At 40.1% G+C, this 21,875-nt stretch overlaps 1 protein-coding gene across 1 annotated transcript in view; it reads right to left on the bottom strand.

The window, feature by feature from the left end:
* Positions 1-21,875, bottom strand: part of ABLIM2 (actin binding LIM protein family member 2) — a 117,651-nt gene that overhangs the window by 56,516 nt on the left and 39,260 nt on the right. Inside the window, exons 5-7 of the mRNA XM_059817401.1 lie at positions 21,442-21,568; positions 18,903-18,996; positions 1,397-1,484 (exon numbers count right to left, since the gene is read on the bottom strand). Coding sequence (XP_059673384.1) covers positions 1,397-1,484; positions 18,903-18,996; positions 21,442-21,568 — 309 coding nt within the window. The remainder of the gene's footprint in view (positions 1-1,396; positions 1,485-18,902; positions 18,997-21,441; positions 21,569-21,875) is intronic.

Here is a 21,875-nt window from a genome sequence, read left to right as displayed (position 1 = left end):
AGCATACTTTGCAATTATTTGAACTAAAAATCAGCACAAAACCTAACAAATATCCACCCTTATAACAAACTGAACTTAAAAAGAAGATTCACTTGCAACCCTGTTTCAGAGGGTTTAAAATCTAGAAACAAATTTGTAGTTTGGTATCATTTTAAAGCATTGATTTCCCAGGGGATTTTAGTACTGCTAAGCTTCTTTGCAATTGGAAGAACCACAGCATTTTCTGGCTCCTGAGGGAGAATCCATGAGCACTGACAAGGATCATTATGTCCTTTAATGAGCTAGTTCTTGTTGCAAACCAAAGTGACAATAAAATTGTCATTTTAAATAACGTACTAAATTATAATTAGATCTTACTGAGACCACTGTTGTGTTTTAAATAAAGACTAACTTTTCCAGCTTAATGAATGATTTCAAAGTATGCTTCTAGAAAACTGGACAACTGCAAATCTGTAATACAAAGCTGGGCAAGCATGTGATTTTGGGATAAAACATCAGCCTTGCAGTTTCCACATCCTACTGAGTTTCTCTTTCCTGTCTTCCTTTGAAAAGATACTGCCAGTCAAAGACATAGGCAAAGCCTTCATCTTCTCTGGTGTCTGACCCTGTATTTAACTGTGTAGGCATTGTTTTCCTCAATCAGTTTAGCACAGCTAAAAGTTGCTGCATATGAAATACAGATTTTAGCTCATATCTATGTTAAATAACTTTTTTGTCCATTGAATAAATTATAGTTCAAGTTTTTCTCTATTACCACTGAAATTCCCTGACAAGAAAGACTGAATTTCTCCCTGCATAGCTTTCTCCTAAGCGATGCAAGCTTATGGCTGCATAAAACATAGGCATATTGTCTGGTAAGGGCTTCAGCTCCATGGCATCCTCTTCTCCACCCTCTGAGACGCAGTTAGGTCTGACTGAGGGGAGTTCAGGTAAGGACTTTCAGATTTTCCCCTCGTACCCAAACGGACAAGGGGTACAGAACTGGACTTCAGACTCCTTTAGGGAAGCTGCTGTCCCATATGTGTGTTAACTTTCATCTGGGCCATTTATCACTGCAGAAAAATCCACATCTTTTTAGTAAATGGAAAATTTTATAATCTTCACTGTCAAGTACTTCCATCTGCAGGAAATAACTTCTACCACTCATCCTTTCTGTGATTCACACTTGCTATTGGATTTGAACCGAGAGGGAAGTAATAGTGAGTAAGAAGCAACAAGGGTTTGTTTTTGCTTTTCTTTAGCCTACACGTTGGATTCTTCACTTTCTTTGGTAGTTATGAAGTGAGAATATGTGCAAAACAGCTCAGCCATGCTAGCAGGTATGGGCAAGGGGGCCATGCTGCCAAGTGTAACTGGTTCGGTTTTAGGGTTTCTTTCTTCGTTTGCTTGTTTTTACCTTGAAGATACATTTCTTCTCCTTCTGCAAACATCTGACTGCACCTGACACATCGTGCGCACGTTGGGTGATAATGTTTTTCTCCTGCCTGTTTGGGAAAAAAGGTACAGATGATTAAGTACACTGATCAACTTAGCAGCTTCACTATGAGGAGTTTTTCTTTCATCCTCTAGAATATGACTAATTAGAATAAATCAGTTAATGTCAATTAGTTCAACAATCTCCTACAACCACAATGCTTGTTTTTTAATATAGACAACGCATGATTTAAAATGTAATTATGGTCTTGCCTACACAAAAAAGTTAACGTGCAATAGTTAAGTCTCTGAATTTACAGAATGGAAACAATTCTATATAGAAACACATTTTCCCTGTAAACAACCATACCGTGCACCAAGTGCAAAGCAGCTTAGGACTCACCTGCGGAAGGAAGTTGGGAGGTCATAACCTTGAGCATGCATTTTCAATTCACTGTATGTTGTTCTTCATGATCCCACTGAACATATACTCTTAATGCACAGCAAGAACCATCTGGTTCAAAGAATGTTTTTATCTGCTTTGAAAGTGGCTTGCAGGTACTAAAGGGCTTCCATGAGGAGTGTCTGTGGCATGCCTATAGTACTGTAAGTTCAGAGCTGCCACTTTTGGGTACTGTGCACTAAATCCCTCATGTAGACAAGCCAGGAACTTTGCGAATTGTTCTGAGATTAATCCTCATAATTTAATACCACCATTTTCATTGACTGGAATGAGAATAGGATTGAGCCCTAAATTTGCTCAGAACAGCTTAGTAGCTCATGAATTTTTATAAATTCAAATTTCCAATTACCTTATAACCCTATTAATTTAAACTGTTTCAGCACTGACCTCAGTGTGTTTTTCAGGAGACATCTACCTGCTAAAAGGAGAAAGGACCTGTCTATGTCAGAACATCAATGTGTAACACAGACAAGGGTGAAGTTAACCTCAAATGACTATGAGAAAAGAAAGCCAAGATTCTTGGATCATGGCAAGATCCAGGACTCAATTTTGGTAGCTTGGCCAAAATTCAGTTCTATGGCCGACTGTGGGCAAACTTGTTAGCTCTGGTTCCCACAGGCAAGGACAGCAGTGCCACAAAGCAATGCTGGCTTGAGCCAGTGACAAAAATAGCATTCAGGGAGTTGTGCTCTTGTGAGTGAATGACGCAGGCCAGCCCCTCCAAACTGCACCCCTACCCCATCTTTCACATGACACTCACAAAACAGAGTTCAACAGCCCAAAGCCGGCTCTTGCACATGCTCCTAGTTCTCCTCACTCTTCAAAACCCCTGCAGAACTGAAAGCCAAATCTTGGCATCCCCTTCCTCCTCTTTGACCCCACGCTCTTCTGTGATAGACAGAATGGCCCATGGTTTAAGTGGCTTAAGGTCAATGCCACTTCCATTATGAACAAAAACCAGGAGACAAATTAACTCTAAAGCTTAGAGCTAAGTTAAACTAAGTTTAACTTAAGGTTAAGCTAAGTCTGACCAGTACAAGTGCTCTTGGAGTTAAAAATATGTAGTTTTTGGTCCATGTAGAATGTCTCATAACCTGTTTATGTGGAAAAAGGTTGAAAGGACATTGTGTGTACCTTTAAGAAACTATTATCAAGTATTGCCCCACTGTCTTCAGCGTGTAAATATGCTCTCACAGCATTGCACTGTAAATCCCCCTTCTATTAATCTAGAAATTTAAGACTGTTACTAGAGGGATGACTTGTCTTACTCTTTTTCATTGACTGAATGTTGAAGCCTTAGGAAGTATTTATACTAAAGAACGTAATTTGTGTCTGGGGGCTATTTTGCCATTCACAATATCAAATACAGGAGTGCGATAAATTTAGGTTAAAGAATCTCTGGGTTTACTTCATCACTGTTAACTTAGTTCACCCCTGAGAACCTGTTGTTGTATTTTAAATCAGCAATAAGGAAGAGCAATGCATCACATCAGAATTACCATTTTGAAAACAGCTTTGTTCCAGTTCACTCTTCTCTTTATGGTGTCATTTGTGCAGACTGCTGGGTGATTTCTGCAACTTTAGACATGGAAGATGGTCACTACTACCTATGTCGACACCTTAAAGTATCAGACTGTGAAGTATCAGTACTGGGTTTAAACCTCAGGTTTAAAATTGCTTGACTGAGTGTGGGTGTTTAAGCACAGAAGGTTTTTTAACTATCATGAGATAACCTTAAATTTGGAATATCAAGCTGAAAAGAAATATAATTTCCCTTGGAAGATTTGTACTGCACAAGCATTGCTAATGCAATGCATAGCCTCAATAATTCAATTGATTTAGCACAGCTGATACAATTCCCAGGCTAACACTCTCTAGGGGAATTCAATTACTCCTTTGCTAAAATAAACTGTCAGAACACATTCTCAGATAACCTGGATGCATCACAGAATAAAATCTATTTCCCTAAATTTAACAGCACAACAAATACATCATTTTAATTCACTCTGTAGAGTAAGTAATATCAACTAGCTGTAGAATGGCACAGAGAGACCTCTTTTTATAACTTAGATACAATTATAACAGAAAAATCAGGGGGAAGAGGTGTAGTGATCCTTTTGTTGGTGCTCACACCAGCATAACTCCAATGGATTTTGCATAATTACCTCTGAATTAAAATGGGACATACTCAAACTCTTCATATAACTCTAAGTGCTGACAGTCGTCTTTGTTCCCCTGTTTTAAAATTTTTTTATGATGTCCCTCTTCTAAGGAAAGCACAGAAGACAAGACATGGTGGACTCTTCATCACTAAGTATTTAAAACAGATCACATCACACACATCACCAAAGGAGAGGTAATAGCTGAACATGAGGCTAGGGACTTGATGCAGGAATTAATTAATAATATTCCCCAATATGTTTATACAGTTAGCCTGATTAGATACCATAAATTACATTCAGACCTCAGTCTGTTGGGTCTGAATACGAACGATAACCCCACTTGGGTACATGCCAAGGAGGCTTTCATCAGTGCCCCTTTCTCCTCTCTCTTCAGACTATTTCAGATGCTTCATCTCATAGATGAACAATCAGTTCCAGCAGAACCCAAAAATTTTATAAGCTTAGGGCAGCAATTGTTTTATGTTTTCAGTTTAGTTGTAATGATGGCCTCATTATGTTTTTCTTTTCTTGGTTTTTCTTTTCTTTTCTTTTCTATTGACGTGAGGGAGTTTAGTGCAGCAAACAAATTCCTAACCATATGGATACTTCTTTGCACAGTTTGAAAGCTTAGTTTGACAGATTGTTGTCTCAGTGTTTAATAAAATATCAACACACTCATAGCACAGAAGAAGCAGCATTCATCTCTGAGAGAGCTCTTATGGTACAAGTGGTAGATTGTAAGAAATCTTCTCAATATCCTACATTTGCTTCAAGACTGCACCAGGTATTTGTGCCCAGGCATCCAGATGTGAAGACAGTATTATTATGAAGATCAATTTAAAGATTAATTCTCAGCTGAGATTTCCTCAAACCTGAATAGCAAAGCGTGTCCTTAGCAACACAGTACATTGCCAACAGTTTAATTTCTCTCCAAGTGACTACACCAGCTTTCCACAATCACCGAGTCAAGTTTTGGTGTGTAATTTAAAGGTAGAGTCAAAACAGTCCTTAACACTGAGACAAAGTATTATGAATTACTTCACTCCCTTTAGGTATGAGGGACTGCTCTGAATGGTAAATCTCGGTATGAGGGACCTCTTTGAATGGTAAATCTCCTCTGTGCAGCAGGCAGAACCTTCTGGGCTGGATCAACGTGAGGAACATTCTCCCAGTGGAGCCGAGCACCTCCCCACACTCCCTGCCCTAAGCATCGGGGGTACCGCAGTGCTGCTACCTGTCCCCCCACAGCAAATCGAGAAGTAAACTCGTGTTTCACTTAAAACAGGACCAGAAAGCTCTGCAACAAAGTACATAGCTTTTCTCATTTCTCATAACTTCAGGGCTTGAACTAGATAAAAGAAGAATAAACCTGATGCAACAAACGTGAATCACATCATTTAAAGCACAATTTGAAGACAGAAAGCGGTGTTATACTAAAGTCTGCAGAGCAGTATGAACACCAGGCCTGGGAAACATGCAATGCTAGCAAAACCTGAGTAATTCATACCAGAAAGAATAACCTTAACTTGTTAAGGTTGAGTTTTAAATTAGCTGTCATCACTCAGGAAAAAGATACTACATTATTGCAGACAGCTCAGCGAAAACCTCCACTCATTCTCTGGCTATGGCTGCAATAACTGATGAAGTGGTAGAATATATAAAAGATGATATGTATAATAATTGTAACTCTATCACAATGACATTGCTTGTCTGGTCTCTCATGCCATTGCTAGGAGTGTGATTGATGTTATTTTTTGCTGCAGTTGATGAGCGACAACTGCTTATGGATTGACATATGAGGGATTGAACCAGAACAGCCTAGAGCTCAAAGCACAAGCTGAGTCCTGGAAAGAAGACACAAGATTTCTGACGATTCTCTCACCAGTGAGGTCTAAGTACATCCTATCTCACCGCATTACTCACTTGAAGTAGCTAGTAAATCACAGAATAGTTTGGGTTGGAAGGGACCTTTAAAGGTCATCTAGTCCAACTCCCCCTGCAATGAGCAGGGACATCTTCAACTAGATCACGTTGCTCAGAGCCCCGTCCAACCTGACCTGGAATGTTTCCAGGGATGGGGCATCTACCACCCCTCCGGGCAACATGGTCCAGTGTTTCACAATCCTCATTGTAACAAATTTCTTCCTCATATCTAATCTAAAACTGTCCTCCTTTAGTTTAAAACCATTACCCCTTGTCCTATTGCAACAGGCCCTGCTGAAAAGTCTGTCCTCATCTTTCTTATAAGCTCCTTTTAAGTACTGCAAGGCCACAATAAGGTCTCCCTGGAGCCTTCTCTTCTCCAGGCTAAACAACCCCAGCTCTTTCAGCCTGTTCTCCTAGGAGAGGTGTTCCATCCCTCTAATCATTTTTGTGGCCCTCCTCTGGACCCACTCCAACAGGTCCATGTCTTTCCTGTACTGAGGACTCCAGAGCTGGACGCAGTACTCCAGGTGGGGTCTCACCAGAGCAGAGTAGAGGGTCAGAATCAGCTCCCTCAACCTGCTGGCCACGCTTCTTTTGATGCGGTCCAGGATATGGTTGGCTTTCTGGTTTATGAGTGCACATTGCTGGCTCATGTCCAACTTTCCATCCACCAGTACACCCAAGTCCTCCTCCGCATGGCTGCTCTCAATCATCCCCCAGCCTGTTGAACCTCATGAGGTTCAGATGGGCCCACTTCTCAAGGTTGTCCAGGTCCCACTGGATGGCATCCTGTCCCTCAGGCGTGTCAACCACACCACTCAGCTTGGTGTCATCTGCAAACTTGCTGAGGGTGCGTTCAATCCCACTTTCTATGTCATTGATGAAGAAATAAAACAGTACTGGTCCCAGTACAAACCCCAGAGGGACACCACTTGTCACAGATCTCCTTCTGGACATTGAGCCGTTGACCACTACCCTCTGGATGTGACCATCCAACCAATTTCTCATCCACTGAACAGTCCACCTATCAAATCCATATCTCTCCAATTTAGAGTGAAGAAAGAAAGTAGACAAAATAAACTCGTAACTCATAAACTCGTAACTATTTGATTCCTTTCCTGAGAATGAATAGCTTTCAGTAAATTTTTTCCTTAAAAAAAATAATTTAAAAATCCATCTCGTTATCAAAATGCACAGTGGTAACAGACATCTTTTACTGCTGGGAGTAAAGAATTTGTGGAAGTGAGAAAAGGTTAGACTGCTGCAATGATTCTATCATATCAAAGAATATTTTCCATTTTAAGGGTATAACAGTTTGCTGTAATAGTGCATTATTACCACTGAGTGTTATTTGTTGAGGTAGGTCCAAATCCTGCCATCCTTATACTCTAAAAATCTCCTAACTGTATTCTATCCTGAACAAACATAATGGAAGTCAGCTGACAAAACACTGAGCCTGCTGGTATGCCAAGGCATGGTGCAGTTGCATGACCCAGAAACAAAGCCAACAGAAGACTGGTATAAAGCATTCTTAGTTAAAAGTTTTTCAGATGGAACAAATTTGCTGGAGAGTTGGGTCATCACCAGACAACCACCTGTTCAAGCAAATGGAAACAGAATAAAGCACAAAACCAACAACAATCAATAAGGCTTTCCATCAGGAAGCTTCTCACCCTGAAATGAAGGACTAAAGCTCTTATGAAAGACATATGACTTCACTGCTGCTATCTGTTTAAGTGGAAGGGAGTTACTATTTGTTTGGGCTGGGAAGGGGAAAAATACTTAGGTATTGTAGTGATAAGTTTAAAACTTCAATTAGATAATAAATAATTCTCTTCTCTATACTTTGTCTCCATTTCCTGAATAATTCTCATTCACATGGACATTCACATTCATTCATTAAAGGGCATTGAGATTTCTTCGGGTGCACTTTGTAATACAGCTGATAGTAGAAATATAATTCAGTTTAAAGTCAGGAAGTGTGCAAGTGCACCACAGAATGACAGAATAATTCAGGTTGGAGAGGACCTCAGGAAGCCATCTAATCAAACCTCCTGCTCAAAGTAGGGTTGACACTCAGTTCAGACCAGTCTGCTCAGGTATTTGTCCGGTCAGATATTGAAAACATCAAATGATGGAGACTGCACAACCTCTGGGCAGACTGTTCCAGTGCTTAGTTATCCTTACAGTGATTTTTTTTTTTTTCTTTTTATCCAGTCAGAACTTACCCTTTTTTAATGTATGATAGTTGTCTCCTGCTCTTCCACCATGCACCTTGGTAAGGAGCATGTCTCCACACCCTTGAAAGCCTCCTTGTAGGTATGGCAATGCTGCTATTAGGTAATCCTGAAGCTATCACTTCTCCAAGCTGGACAAGTCAAGCTCCCTGAGCATCTCCTCACAGGAGATGTGCTCCAGCCCCTCAACTATCATGGTGGCCCTCCACTGAACAAGCTTCAGTTAACCAGCATCTTTTGATATGGGAGGGCACAAAGCTGGATGCAGTATCCTATATGTGGTCTTGCAATTGCTCAATAAAAGGGGTTTCCTTCAATCTACTGGTTGTGTTCCTGTTGAAACTGCCCTCTATGCTGGTGGCCTTCATCTCTGCCAGGGCACACCGCTGTCATGTTTAGCCGACTGCCCACCAGGATCCCAGATATCCCATATGCATCTCCAAGCTCTTATAATTGAATATAAGACATCAAAATAAATAAAGATGTGATTGATGTACATTACACTGAAACAGAACATAAAATCAAGACATAACTCCTTGAGACATGAATCCCCTACCACTTTCAGCTTATGTCCATGGATTCATATGAGTAGATCTGAGGAGAAAAACATCTTGACACTGGGTAAGGGAAGTTCATTATCTATCATTTTAAATTCAACATTGAGGAGTTCGTACATTGAGGGAAATTTTTTCAGAGTATGCAAATCAAAAAAGGTGGAAAACCACTGAACTCCTCTAGTCGATATTTAATTCATCCTGTTTACACTTCCTTATTCATTCCCCAAATCACTATTTTTACTGGGGTATTAAACTATTACATGAATGAACTGTTCTTTTTCTTAGATGGCAGAAATGTACAGGAAACTGATAATGAAATACAGTTATAAAAAGGAACTCCAGATATTTATCTTTATGAAATTTAATAAAGTTTTTGAACGAGATACAGCATTTGAACTTTGAATGGCCCAACCAGTCACTGCACTGATTTATGGAGGTAAATTCACAATTTCTGTAAGTAAATGCAGTTCCCTGACTTTGGCTGAGCTAAGATTCTAGTTCCTTTAAATTTAAAAGTTATTATTATTTAAAAACTCTCTGACCTAACAGCACAGAACTGGCCCAGAAAATCTTCCTATCAAGTTATTCCACCTGCTAGGCTGAAATCAGAGGTTGTTCCTGCTTATTCCCACCTGGTTTTATAACCCTCTTATTCTTGGCCAGTGCTTCAACATGAGGTTGCGCGATGTGGGTTTAATCCTAAAGGCTGTGTAAAATCTAGGGCGCAGGTGTTTGTCTTTCTGTCTTTATCTCAAGAATACCCCGGCGAAGGTGCACAGCACGGCACCATCACTCATAACTCTGCCATTGCATCCACATAGTGGCATATTTGTTATGTGGACTACACTTGCTCCATAAACTGGATACTATGGGGTATTTTCCAAATCGAGTGATGATATTCAGAAAATCACATAACCTTTGCTGCTTGGATTAAGAGACTGTGCTCAGTTACCAGCTTTAAGTGTAACTGCATAAAACCTCCATTCACATTCATAGCAAAGCCAGAGTTTTGCATATGCTACAGAAGAACTTGAAGGATTACTCAGTAATAGTTGTATACAATGCTGGTTAAGTTAGTAAACAGCTGTCATGTCATCTACTGGGTATGAAGGGACAGGCAACATTATCAAGGCAGAGTTATTTGGCAAAATATCTATTGCTTATGTACAACAGTGCTGAGGAGAGAAAAGTGTGAGAGCCAGGAGACAAAGAGAGAATTATGTGGAGGAAAACTTACTAATTCTCTTAGTCACAGTGGACCTGACTCACCACTGAGTCACTTCAGCAATGTGCCAGGGCAAATGAACCGTTTTCAACGGGGTTTACACCAGCATAAATGTAGTGTAATGTTTTGAATCAATCCTTCTCCTCATCTTCTCCTTACTGGATTCATTTATCATCCCAGTAGAAGCCAAGAAACAGTCATGTGAAATGTTCAATATATGCACCTGCAGCATTACAGCTTTAGCTGTCTCACATGTACGGTTATTTCGTATTGCCTTGGTTCTGGCTCATCCTGCTGTACTTTGCAGAGCCTTGAGACTTCCCACCCACATTTGAGTCATTTTTACTGCCTCCCACACACTCTTTGTTCTTCCAGGTATGAAGTGCAGATCGAACGTACCAATGGGGACATTTATTTCAGAAAGATAGTAACTTTCTATATACTGGACTCTCGGAGAAATTTCCAATGCTTGTGGGAGAAATCATAAAATAATTAAAAAACCCTAAAGGCAATAATTAAGAAAAAGAAAGACTAGAAAGAAAGATCAGCACCATTATAACTGTAATCTCATTCTGTGACATCTGCAAACAAGTTCTGACTCAGGAGCAAATTCAGCCCTGCCACAGTCAGGCAAAAGCTGGAAAAGGCCAATAGTACATTTTTTCTACAGAATTTGGTACATGATCTTGTAAACCAAAATGGTCTGTCATGTCTAAAATCACTGATTTTGCACTCAGTTGCTTTTGTTATGCAATCAGTGATCTGCCCCTTTTGTCTTTTTCTTCTCAGCTTTGCAAATTTTTCTTGCCACCCACTGAGACTGGAAGAGGCTTCTGTTTTCTGTTTGCTCAACAACCTCCTTCATTTTTTTTCCACTTTCCTCTCCCACTCCTTAAAACCCACTTATGGTCCAAGACAAGCTGCAGCTGGCTCTCACTTCTGCCGTCCCTTGGTAAGGGAGAGGGAGTGAAGAAGGAGAAAGATGACTTGCAGACATACTCCCCTTCCTTTTCAACACTGCAGCCGTGGATTTAGCCCACCCATTTCAGATGGGAAGAACGAAGCTGCAACCAACACCAAACAGCCCTGGAGAGGCAGCATGATTTATCAGATGAAGCCAGCACAGCCCTTTTCACACTGGTCGTGGTGATCCACGCTGCAAACATCTGAGGACAGAAGCTGTCTCTCATTCTCTGCTTGAATAAGGACTGATATTTTAGATCCCCAAATTTAGCTGGGACTGGAAATGCTGCTGTCACATGCAGAACTGACATTAATAGCCCCTCCTGGAAGTAGGAAGCTGGAACTGTCAGACTTGTGCACACATTTCCAGTTCAAGGTACCATTCAGAAGTTTTTACTTTGGGGGGAAAAATAAATTTGAGGAAGCACAAAAAATGCTGAAGGTTGGCAGGATGAAAAATCTTAAAGATACAAGAAATGAGTCACATAGGCTGCTTTCCTGCTATCAGCAGACACACCGAACCATTGTCACATGGGCCAGAGCATCCTGGAGATACTTTATGAACAAAGCCAATTGTCACTAAGTGCACTTACTGCTGTACCACTGTCATGGTTACGGGAGAGAGCTGGAGGGAGGCGCTTGTGCTGTTGGCTGGATCATGGGTACGTACAGGGCACTGCAGAGCAGTCGTCTGGCCGACCGCTGCATGCCCGAGGCATGGGTCAGAAGACCACCAGAAATTAAAAAAAGTTATGCAAAGTAATAGGATGAGGAACTGAAGACATCCCAACAGTGCAACGTTTCACATTGTCAAAATACTCAAATGCCAGCAAATAGTACTAGATAATAATGCATCACCACAGCAACACATCGCTCAGAAAGGCATAGTAACTGGCGTACTGTACGCTGTTTGTGTCTGAGGCTCAGAAGGTATCAAAGTGACTACTGGAAACACTGCTTTGATGCTTTAATCAATCAATCGAGTTAGTTTAAGATAGTTAACTGGTACTACATTTTTGCATAATGGGAAAAGGCAATGGACACCATTCACCTCTCTGCCAGGCTCAAGAATCGAATTATGCACTAGAACTCTAACACATACAAACCCACACAGGCACAGATGCACAGCAGCACTACCGGGGACCTTTTCCATACAGACGAGAGAAATCCTCAACAGAAAAGCAAGCAAGCAACTCAAAAAAACCCCCACAAAACCTGCAATAGTCATTCTTTCTTCTCTATCAACCAGTTTCCCTCAAATTCTGAACTTTTCTTTTGTGTTATTCAGAAATAGTTTGCAGAATTTTTACTTTGGTAAAAATATAACAGGCTTAAGCTATCACCAAATGCTACTCAGTGCTCTTCCTCAGTAAACCTAAAAACTGATTTACAGAGTAAAAACTATGCGAACAGTTCCTTTTAACATGTACTGGTTTTTCCTGACATGTCAACAATTGTGAGTTTTTAACAGTTCAGATAGTAAATATGGATAGGCATAGCTCTGTAACTCTGGAGAGAAGTGGTTGAAAAAGGGAAAGGATGAGGGTGGGAGAAAGATAAGGTCAATGCATCTAAAACAATACAATTGGGCTACAGAAAGGGCTAAAAGCTGTGGTCAAAAACATTTGCATTGCTATTTACATGCTTGTTGATAGTATTTTTAACGATGCCTGTTTTAAAGCAGAAAGTCTAAGTCAACTGTCAATTAACACTTACCCAGCCAAGTTCAGATACTATGCCCTGATGATTAACCTGCCTTTGCAAATCAGCAGCCCCAAACAAATGCAAGTGGCACCAAAACAGAGACCGTTCTCAAGCTGCAAAATGCCTTGCATCTCTGCAAACACTATGCATTGAAAGTGCTAGTTAGTATTTCCTACCTTAGGTGGTTTCCTTTTGCAAGAGCTAATGCTGATTTATTTAGAAGAATCTTTTCCAACAGTTTTCCTTCTTCTCTTGTGATAGGAGAAAACTGGCGTAGAGAGCAGTTTCTAACTGAAGATTAGTACTGACATTTGGATCCTTTTGCTGCTCTGACAGCCTTCGCAAGGCTGCCCATGCTACTGGAAACCCTTCCTTCATATAGACGGAGCCGCTTTTATTGCACGTTTCAGTATTAATGCCTGTATTATATGCTGCTCAAGTACCTTTCACACATCACTAGGTTTTGTTGTTAGCGAAACAGCAGGGTAACAGACATTTCAGAATGAACCATTCTTCCACACTGCAGGCAGAAATTTGTACACCCCGCTGTAAAGAGTTAGTCTCGTCTCTCTGCTATACCAGGACTTTTGCAAAGGGAAAAGCAATTGATTTACAAAGTAGACGTGGCTGCAAACAAAAGCAGATCAACCCTAGAGCAAAGCAAAAAACAAGCTAAAAAATATAATAAGATTCATGTTCTAATTAATAAGTCACTGAGGTATAAGTGGCATTTAATTGACATATAAATAATTGACATTTCTAGTCTCATTCCTGTCTAGTGCCTACTGCATTTGTTCCCTTATTTTAAAGTAACATACAGTTATGATTAATAGATTTTAAAAAAATATTGATTATGCTTTTCTAGACATTTACACATACATGTAAACCAGAAAAATGTTAACCCTTTCTTTCCCCACACATATCGAGTGCCATGCTGTCATGTTAGTATGTCAGATACAGCAGTTGGACCCATCTTCATGTTTAGTAAGTGATACAGCTGTTTTCACCAGAACTTGTAGGACACATTTACACCACAGCCATGTAGCTGTAAATCACGGGACAGTTGTAAACAGAAGTCTAGTCAAGTGCTGAAAATACCCCTCAGTGCTTACAGAAGCAGTTGGGTTGCATGTATATACGCCCCAAGAGACCTTTCCAAAAGCATAACTCCCAGCATGCCACACTGTCAACTTCTATTCACATAAATTCAAAACACCAGCTAGTAGTGGCAGAGATGCAGTTTGTTCTTCAGCTACCAGTAGTGTTGGTCGTGGAGGCCTGCTAAGAGGCAACTAAGCCTGTCCATCCCTGGGCTGCAGTTGCCTATCCAAGCAATCACACCTGATCCCCTCACCACCTATACCGCATTTGCCATCAAAACATCCCCAGGAGGTTATCTTTGGATAGGAAGGCTTCCTCTAACAACCTAGGCGTCCTCCAACAACATCAGTAGCTGAAACAGCAGATGAAAAGAAACTCCCCCCCAAGTCGTATCTCGCTACAGGCTGTCAATGTTAATGAAGCCACAGAAAATAAACCACACTCAGTGTGAGTTATACCAGGGAAAGTACTTTCTTTAGAAACAGAGGAAAGGGTTACTATCACTGCACAAGGTAGTCGTGAGGCATCTTCTGGAGTACAATGTCCATCCACGCTGAGAAGGTGGTTCCAGTGGGATGAGCCGGTGAGAAGGTCCACCAGCATCACCAGAAAAGCCTGGAGCTGACTTTATAAGCAGAGGAAAATTTGGCTCATTCAGTTTTGCAAAACAACAGTTAGGAGGAACTAAGACCGTTCTCGAAAAATTCTCCTTAAGAGTTCATCAATTAAAGGGGAGAAGATTGAAAAAGCTAAAAATCAATCTGTATCTGAAGAATTAATAACTATACAGAGACCACTTACAAATAGAGTGTTTGCTGGAATTAAGTTTCTAAATATCAGATGTTAAGGAAACCCAGGCATGTTCCCCAGGAGGGGACCACCAGGAAGACTCACTGGCTGTCACACAGCTCCTCCACGCACCTCAACAGCCTTCCATGCCCCTGCATGGCTTGTCATGTGGGAAGGACCGGGAGGCAGGCAACCCTTCTCCGCTGCCTCCGAGCAAAACACAGCTAGAAGACTGATTAAAGTTCATGAAATGAATGGAAAGTGTTTCCTTGATTGAAAGGGGTTTGTATCAGGCTCTGAATTATCATGCAAAATATAGTATATTTTTAGAAAAATGGAAATTACACTTATTTTGTCTATTTTTATGATATGCTCATTAGCACAAGTTGTGATTTTAATTAATAAATAACTGCTTGTGATAGAAAAAGAGAGAAAAATATTTTTAGTGCCAAATGCAGGGAAATAGATTGCAACACAACAAAAGGGAAAAGGCTGGTTATAAACATCAACAGCTTGTTATTTTAAAATGTGTTTATTTTCTGTGTTATTGCATGATTTTAGCTATTGCTGGATTGGGAACAGAGCTATAGCATAAGCACTAAAATAAACCCTTTTTCTCCCTAAAGGTTTTCAGTCGCACTGCATTTTAAGTCAAACTATAAAGCAAACTCCAGCCGCCTCTTGCTCCCCATTTACGATGGTAGGTTTATCAATATATATGGCCAGGGATAAAACACAGCAAATTCTAGGAGAGGACTGATGTTGCACTGAACAGTGCTCTATATGCTTCACAAGCAAAGCAAACCTTGCCCATAAAAGCACTAGTGGGCAGGGTTTTTGTGAAAAGAACAGCAAAACTGTTGCCTTTAAAAGCAACGGAAGAATTTATGGTCTCCGTAAATTAGCTGCTCAGCCCCTTTTGTAGCTTTTCCAGTACAAGTTCTCTGGGAGACTGCGGGCAAGCCAGGGTGGACTGGAGGGGAAGAAAGAAACAAGAAAGGAATTATAAACAAAGCTATCCTGTGTTTAAGCCCATTTACTACATGGAATGAATCTGGCCCTCAGAAAACGGGCTGAAGGAAGAATTTAAGTAACTAAATCATCATTGTATTTGGCTGGCAACCTACAAAAACAGACATATTTTTATAAGTTATCAGTAACTCACACTAGTTGACTCTCCCTTCCTCCTCTGCTGAATATACACTTAAAATGAACAAGGGTTGGAAAGGGAGACAATATTATAAAATCTGGGCACAGAATAATTGTGGAAGCAGCTGTCCTCCTGACATTATCACAGAAATCAGAGATGGAAAAAATCCTATTAGGTCATACAGTCCCTCCCTTTGTCATCGCAGGACTGTTTCCTAACGTAGATTTTCCAGTGCCTTGTCCAATCTTGTTTTAATATGATCTAAGTGATAGCTTCCAGCAGCTCCCTTGGGAGACTATTCCTCTGCCTAATAAGTATCGCTGTCAAGATTTTCCCCCACTTTAACAGCAATTTGCCCTATTATTCCTGTGTATCTCCAGATTATATTCAAGATGGTAAAAAGAAATACTGAAGTTTTGAAAAATGTTTCAGGATTCCAGACAATTCCACAAAAAATACATCTCACAACAAAAAGCAGCCATGGCTGCTTTTTCTTTTTTCTGTCCTCCTGACCAGAGATACACAAGCATACCAGCAAGCTAGCTGGTGACAAACACACAGCGAGTTTGCTACCAGACAGATGGAAGAATCAGCCCCAATTCCAAGCCTTTCGGACAAGCCTGTCTGCTGCAGATGAACAACAAATGACTTAACCGGACGGATATGGTCTCTGCGTTCTTTCAAATCTGTTTGTTTAGGTCATGATTTTTAGTCTAGCTTCCTAATGAAACGAGGTGTGCATGCTACCTCTTCATCTAACTGCTCTCCACTGTCAACACTGAAACTCAATGGCCATTTAAAGTGATCCCTTACAGAGGTCCAAAGGCTCATGGATATCAGAGGCTGATCACCATGGAAGGAGGCTCATGTTGTGTGTCACCTCTTGACCATGTAAACAGGCAGTGGAAATGTAAAGAAAGCTTTCGCGATATTTCACAGGAAAACAGATGGGATGGGAGCAGGTATTTTGGGAGACGTCATGAGGAAGAGGACCTATCATGACAGCAGAATGCTAGGACATAGGACATTTACCCATATTCAAGCTTCATTAATTTTGTTGCACACAAAACAACAAATTGTTTTATACAATCTTATGGAAAAAAGGTTATAGGCCATAAAGTTCCCAGGTTATTGTAACAAGCCTCCAGAAATTAAATATCACCGTATCTGTTCAAATCCATTGCCTGCTTCACACTAACTGCATCCTAGCCTTCCTATTTGACAGCAACACTGACATGTCTGTGCTTTTACAGATTGCGAAAGTCCTTTCTCCTCATCTTTTTTTTTAAAAAGGTTTCAGAATCATGCATCAATATTTTTCACAGTTAAATGCCACAGACTTCAATCAAAGTCGCTCCCAGCCTGCAGCAGTACCAAAGAAAGAAGAGAATCAGTGCTACAGCACTGCCATCAGAGCAACACTGGGGAAGGGGAGAGGAGGGGGGCACACATGCACTAACCAAAAACATCACCCAGAACTACAATGACAGACGTAATCAGTCATGGTAAAATTCCCACAACAGCTTTAAAGAATTAACTGTTCTCAAGTTTGTTATTGGTCCATCTATAATAAAAACAGGGAGTTCTCCTCCTGTTCAGTACGCTCTCACCAAGCAGTTAGAAGAAACAGATACAGCCACATGTGCCCCCAGATTCCACAAATCCAACTCAGCACTGTTACTATGCAAACCTTCTTTTTAACTTTTTTTTCTTTTCATCATCCACAGAGACAGTAAGGACCCAGTTCTTAATCACATCACACCACATGTTACTGTTTAACCACATTGCAGGTAAAATATTACAAAATAAAAGGAGTACAGACATTTGTACAGACATTTCCAGGAAAGAACCATGACAGAAAACCACACTACTGTGAAACCAAGAGTCAATAGAGAAATTGGAGCTTCTGTTCTTCTCCCATCTTAGTATTAATCACTCCCTGTAACCTGCTATGGGTAAGTGCGCCCCAAATTTGCTATAGCTCTTACCATGACACTCTTCTCTCTGCATTCACCTCTCCCTTCTTTATCAGATCGAATGTAAGTTAATTAGCTTCATCTCCAAAGTCCTCCTCCTCTTACTACCTTTCATTCAGTGTCAAAGGCTGACATCTCTGAAAACATATAGCAGCTTCCACTGGTTGCCCCCTACATTTTTTGAAGGTTTTTTAATGTTTTCTTCTGTTTTGCCTCTCCCACTTGAGAGAGACGTCTGTAAATAGTGAGAAAGTTGTCTTTATACTCTTTGAAATCCCTTATTAGAAGTCTGTTTTCTGAAATGCCTGTAAAAACATTTGATAATGGAAAAGCCTCCCATGCCTAACCCTACCATGCCATTTAGTATGGACATCTAGACACCATACCATGCCATCTAGTATGGACTCACTCTTTCCTTCCACTTGCTTCTCAGTCCCTTCCATAACTACAAGTGTCCACCATTTGGATAGTTAAGTCTTTGTACGACTCCTAGCAGATCCTTCTCTGGTGGAAGTCCTTTGGGACTTCTCCAGGCCTTCTTAACTGATGAAGAGAAAGGAGTGAACTGAGCGACCTGGGGAACCTCTTCCTAACTCCAGTACTGCTAAGGCTTCACAAGATACAGGGAAAGGGCAGAAAGAAAAAGTGGATAAATGGTAACACTGATTGGCTAAGCATACGCTTAGATAGAAGGATAGATTCTATTTAGATCAAAGGAATACATGCATTTCTGACCCTGGGTCAGTTACGTGTAAATCTCTCTTGCATAAAGTATAAACATTCACCTACACTAAACAACCACCTTGCTTTTTAAAAAACCAAACTCAAAAAAACCCTGCAACATAGCTCATTTCTGGGTGCAAAAATACATTTCAAATGATGCATTTTAGTTTTTCAGCAGCTTCATCCTAACTCTGAGGAATGTAAAACAGAATCAAAGAGCAGAATTTACAAAGGAATTTAGTGTAAGTATTAAAATATGCCTGATAACCCATTCACTTATTACTTCTGCTACCTTAACGTTCTCCAGTACCACGAATATCCATTTAGCGCGTATGTGTATTATCAAAACATTAAGAGAAGAAACAGAAATAATTCTAGAAAAAGTTCCTAGTATTTCACAAAAGTAACATTAAACTGCTGCATTAACACTCATTTGCGAGCATATGACTAGACCCAAAAGAGCAAGTCTCTTTGTACACTTTGAGATGTGTTTGAAGAACAGGTTCTCCTTACCTCAAGCACTCTTCCTGTGATATACTTTTCACAATTGTCACATCTGATACCAAACTTTGCATGATAGTCCGTTTCGCAGTATGGAACACCATCCCTACGGAAGAACAACAGGCCATACAGAGATTGCTTTAGGTAGGCTTACAGGTTTACTGGGAGATTATACAGCTAAAATTGTCAATGCTTCAACACTTCACAGGGTGTTTATGGACTTTTCCCCCTCCCAAAAACTTGTACTTATTAATTTTGTAAAGAATTGAATAGTTAATGAGCTATTCTGGCCCTTCAGAGTCTACCACAATCCCACTTTCCTACTTTGTCACTGAATTCAGCCATTGCCTCTCCCTCAGTCACAACACTCGGTCTCTGAGACTCTCACACCCTTTATTTTGATAGTGTTACCCATTAAATTCTTCCATGTGTTTTGCATTCGGGAAAAAATACTTATTTCTACATATCATTCTTTCCCTTTTTATTTATCATCTAATTGTACTTAGCTTAGACTACAGAATAATTTCTCAACTGACTATCTTGACTGTAAACGAAGTTTTGATTAACACTTAAGTCTACTGACATTCTTGACTGGACTTGCTTAAAAGCAGTCATGGATTAGCCAACTCAGGAACCTGCTCTGTGGAAGCCAGTAATGAGTAAGAGACTTGAACCTGAGCAGCAGAAGAGATCTTGAAGTATGTTCATGCATGATGTGAACAGGTATTTCACCACCACAAGTGATTTAAGATAATGGACAATTTAAAACTATGCAGAATAAAAACAGGAGACGTAGCTTGTATTCTAAAAAGTCAGAACCAGAACTCTGGTGCTATTGCTCTGAAATGAACCTATTTGTTAATTTTATATTTAGATCACAATTTTAGAAAATTTTACGTTTAGACCACTAAACCAATGAATGAAAATAAATTACTCAAGAAGAAACTGGAGACTCTTCTCCTGTTTCAAAGTACAAGTTAAACATAGACTCACAGAATCATAAAGTAGTTTGGGTTGGAAGGGAGCTTTTAAAGGTCATCTAGTCCAACCCTCCTGCAATGAGCAGGGACATCTTCAACTAGATCACGTTGCTCAGAGCCCCATCCAACCTGACCTGGAATGTTTCCAGGGATGGGGCATCTACCACCCCTCCGGGCAACATGGTCCAGTGTTTCACAATCCTCATTGTAACAAATTTCTTCCTCATATCTAATCTAAATCTGTCCTCCTTTAGTTTAAAACCATTACCCCTTGTCCTATTGCAACAGGCCCTGCTGAAAAGTGTGTCCTCATCTTTCTTATAAGCCCCTTTTAAGTACTGCAAGGCCGCAATAAGGTCTCCCTGGAGCCTTCTCTTCTCCAGGCTGAACAACCCCAACTCTTTCAGCCTGTTCTCCTAGGAGAGGTGTTCCATCCCTCTGATCATTTTTGTGGTCCATATTTAACACAGTTAAATATGTTTAGTGTGCTATGTTAAAACAGCCTATGATCAGACAGATTTATTAGTAGAGACATAATTTTATTGGACGTTTCCCTGAAGAAACATAAAAATTAATTTTATAGCATACAAGTTGTATTGCTTAGAGACTAACCTTTAAGTTATCACAATAATTAATTGAATTAATTGAAGCAAGGGTGTTTCTTCTCTTGAGTTATTTTGTTTGGCATTTAGCTTTTTTTAAAAGAGGATTTCACAATAACTATATCTTTACAATTTATGGGGTTTTTATTATTAAATAACAAGCAAAAAAAGCACTGTACCAAAATATAGCAGAGTAGCGTAACATCTGAGATAATGCAAAACCTTATTTAAGAACACCCTTTTATTAGATATTGTTTTCTCAGCCTCCAGTGCAAGCTGTGAAATTAGATGTTATACTTGTATTTATCTAAATCCACAGAACTGTTGAAAGTCAGTGGGACATCGGTTCTGAAACTCCATCATCTCTGGGCACTGGTGATTGAGTTACTTAGCTGTTTAGGAAAATTTCATCGTATCAACACACTTCTCTGAAGCAGAAATTAATCCCAGGTGCCTTGGCCAGTGAAAGCCCTGTATCTCACCAGACTGATATGAGTGTTGACATGGGACTTGGTTTGCGTGTGTGCTTTGTGCTGCCTCTCATTGCTGTCATCACATTCACTCTAAATCTGACAGAACGAGGGTCTGGAGCAGTGCAAAAGCATGATATGTACCTCCTTAATGAACTTTTTGAGAACATTTTTGCTTATGTTAAACACATGGAAAGGATATCATCTGCTTGTTCACATTACAGCCTCGCATAGAGCAAAGTCAAACAGAGATAACTAAGGGCATATTCCACCCATTGCCTTTCTATAGCTTTGGCAAGTCCCATTCCAGGCAAATGGACAAATTCTACTTTTCTTAATTTGAATTTTTTGCATTTAATACAATTTAGATAATAATTTAGGTAATAATCTCTAATCTTTTATGTATCTCCAAACACTGATAAACACAAACTGAAGGATATGCAACTTGGTACTACAAGAATGCTGAAAATGAGTGAAAAAGCTCCTCCACTCAACTTACTTGCTGATGTACTCTGCATTCAGCAGCTTGCCACATGTATTGCACTTAAAACAGCCCAGATGCCAGTGTTTGTCCAAGGCAACCAATGACTGCCCGTTTTTTATTTCTGAACCACAGCCCCCACAATCTGCAAGAGAAAAATCCAACGTGAGTGAATCACAGGCTTTAGATGGTCATGCAACAACACTGGTTACTGCAGCATGAGGATCCATCGGTGTCCTAGTAACAGCTCGTGCAGGTTCTAAAGCTTGCTGCTGGCTGCTCACCAAGAGATGACAAGTGGTGCTGCCCTAATATTGTCCTACTATTGCTACAAGACATGAATCATTCAAAGAAAAAAAAAAATTACTTAGGTTTCCTAGTGACTTAGGTTTTACTTTAATTCATTTATACTGTGTTTAAAAGATACAAAGTTTTGCTGATTAAGTTTTCAA

The sequence above is a fragment of the Gavia stellata genome, chromosome 5 (assembly GCF_030936135.1).
Source record: "Gavia stellata isolate bGavSte3 chromosome 5, bGavSte3.hap2, whole genome shotgun sequence".
Lineage (NCBI taxonomy): Eukaryota > Metazoa > Chordata > Aves > Gaviiformes > Gaviidae > Gavia > Gavia stellata.
This window is presented reverse-complemented; position numbering and strand designations above follow the sequence as displayed.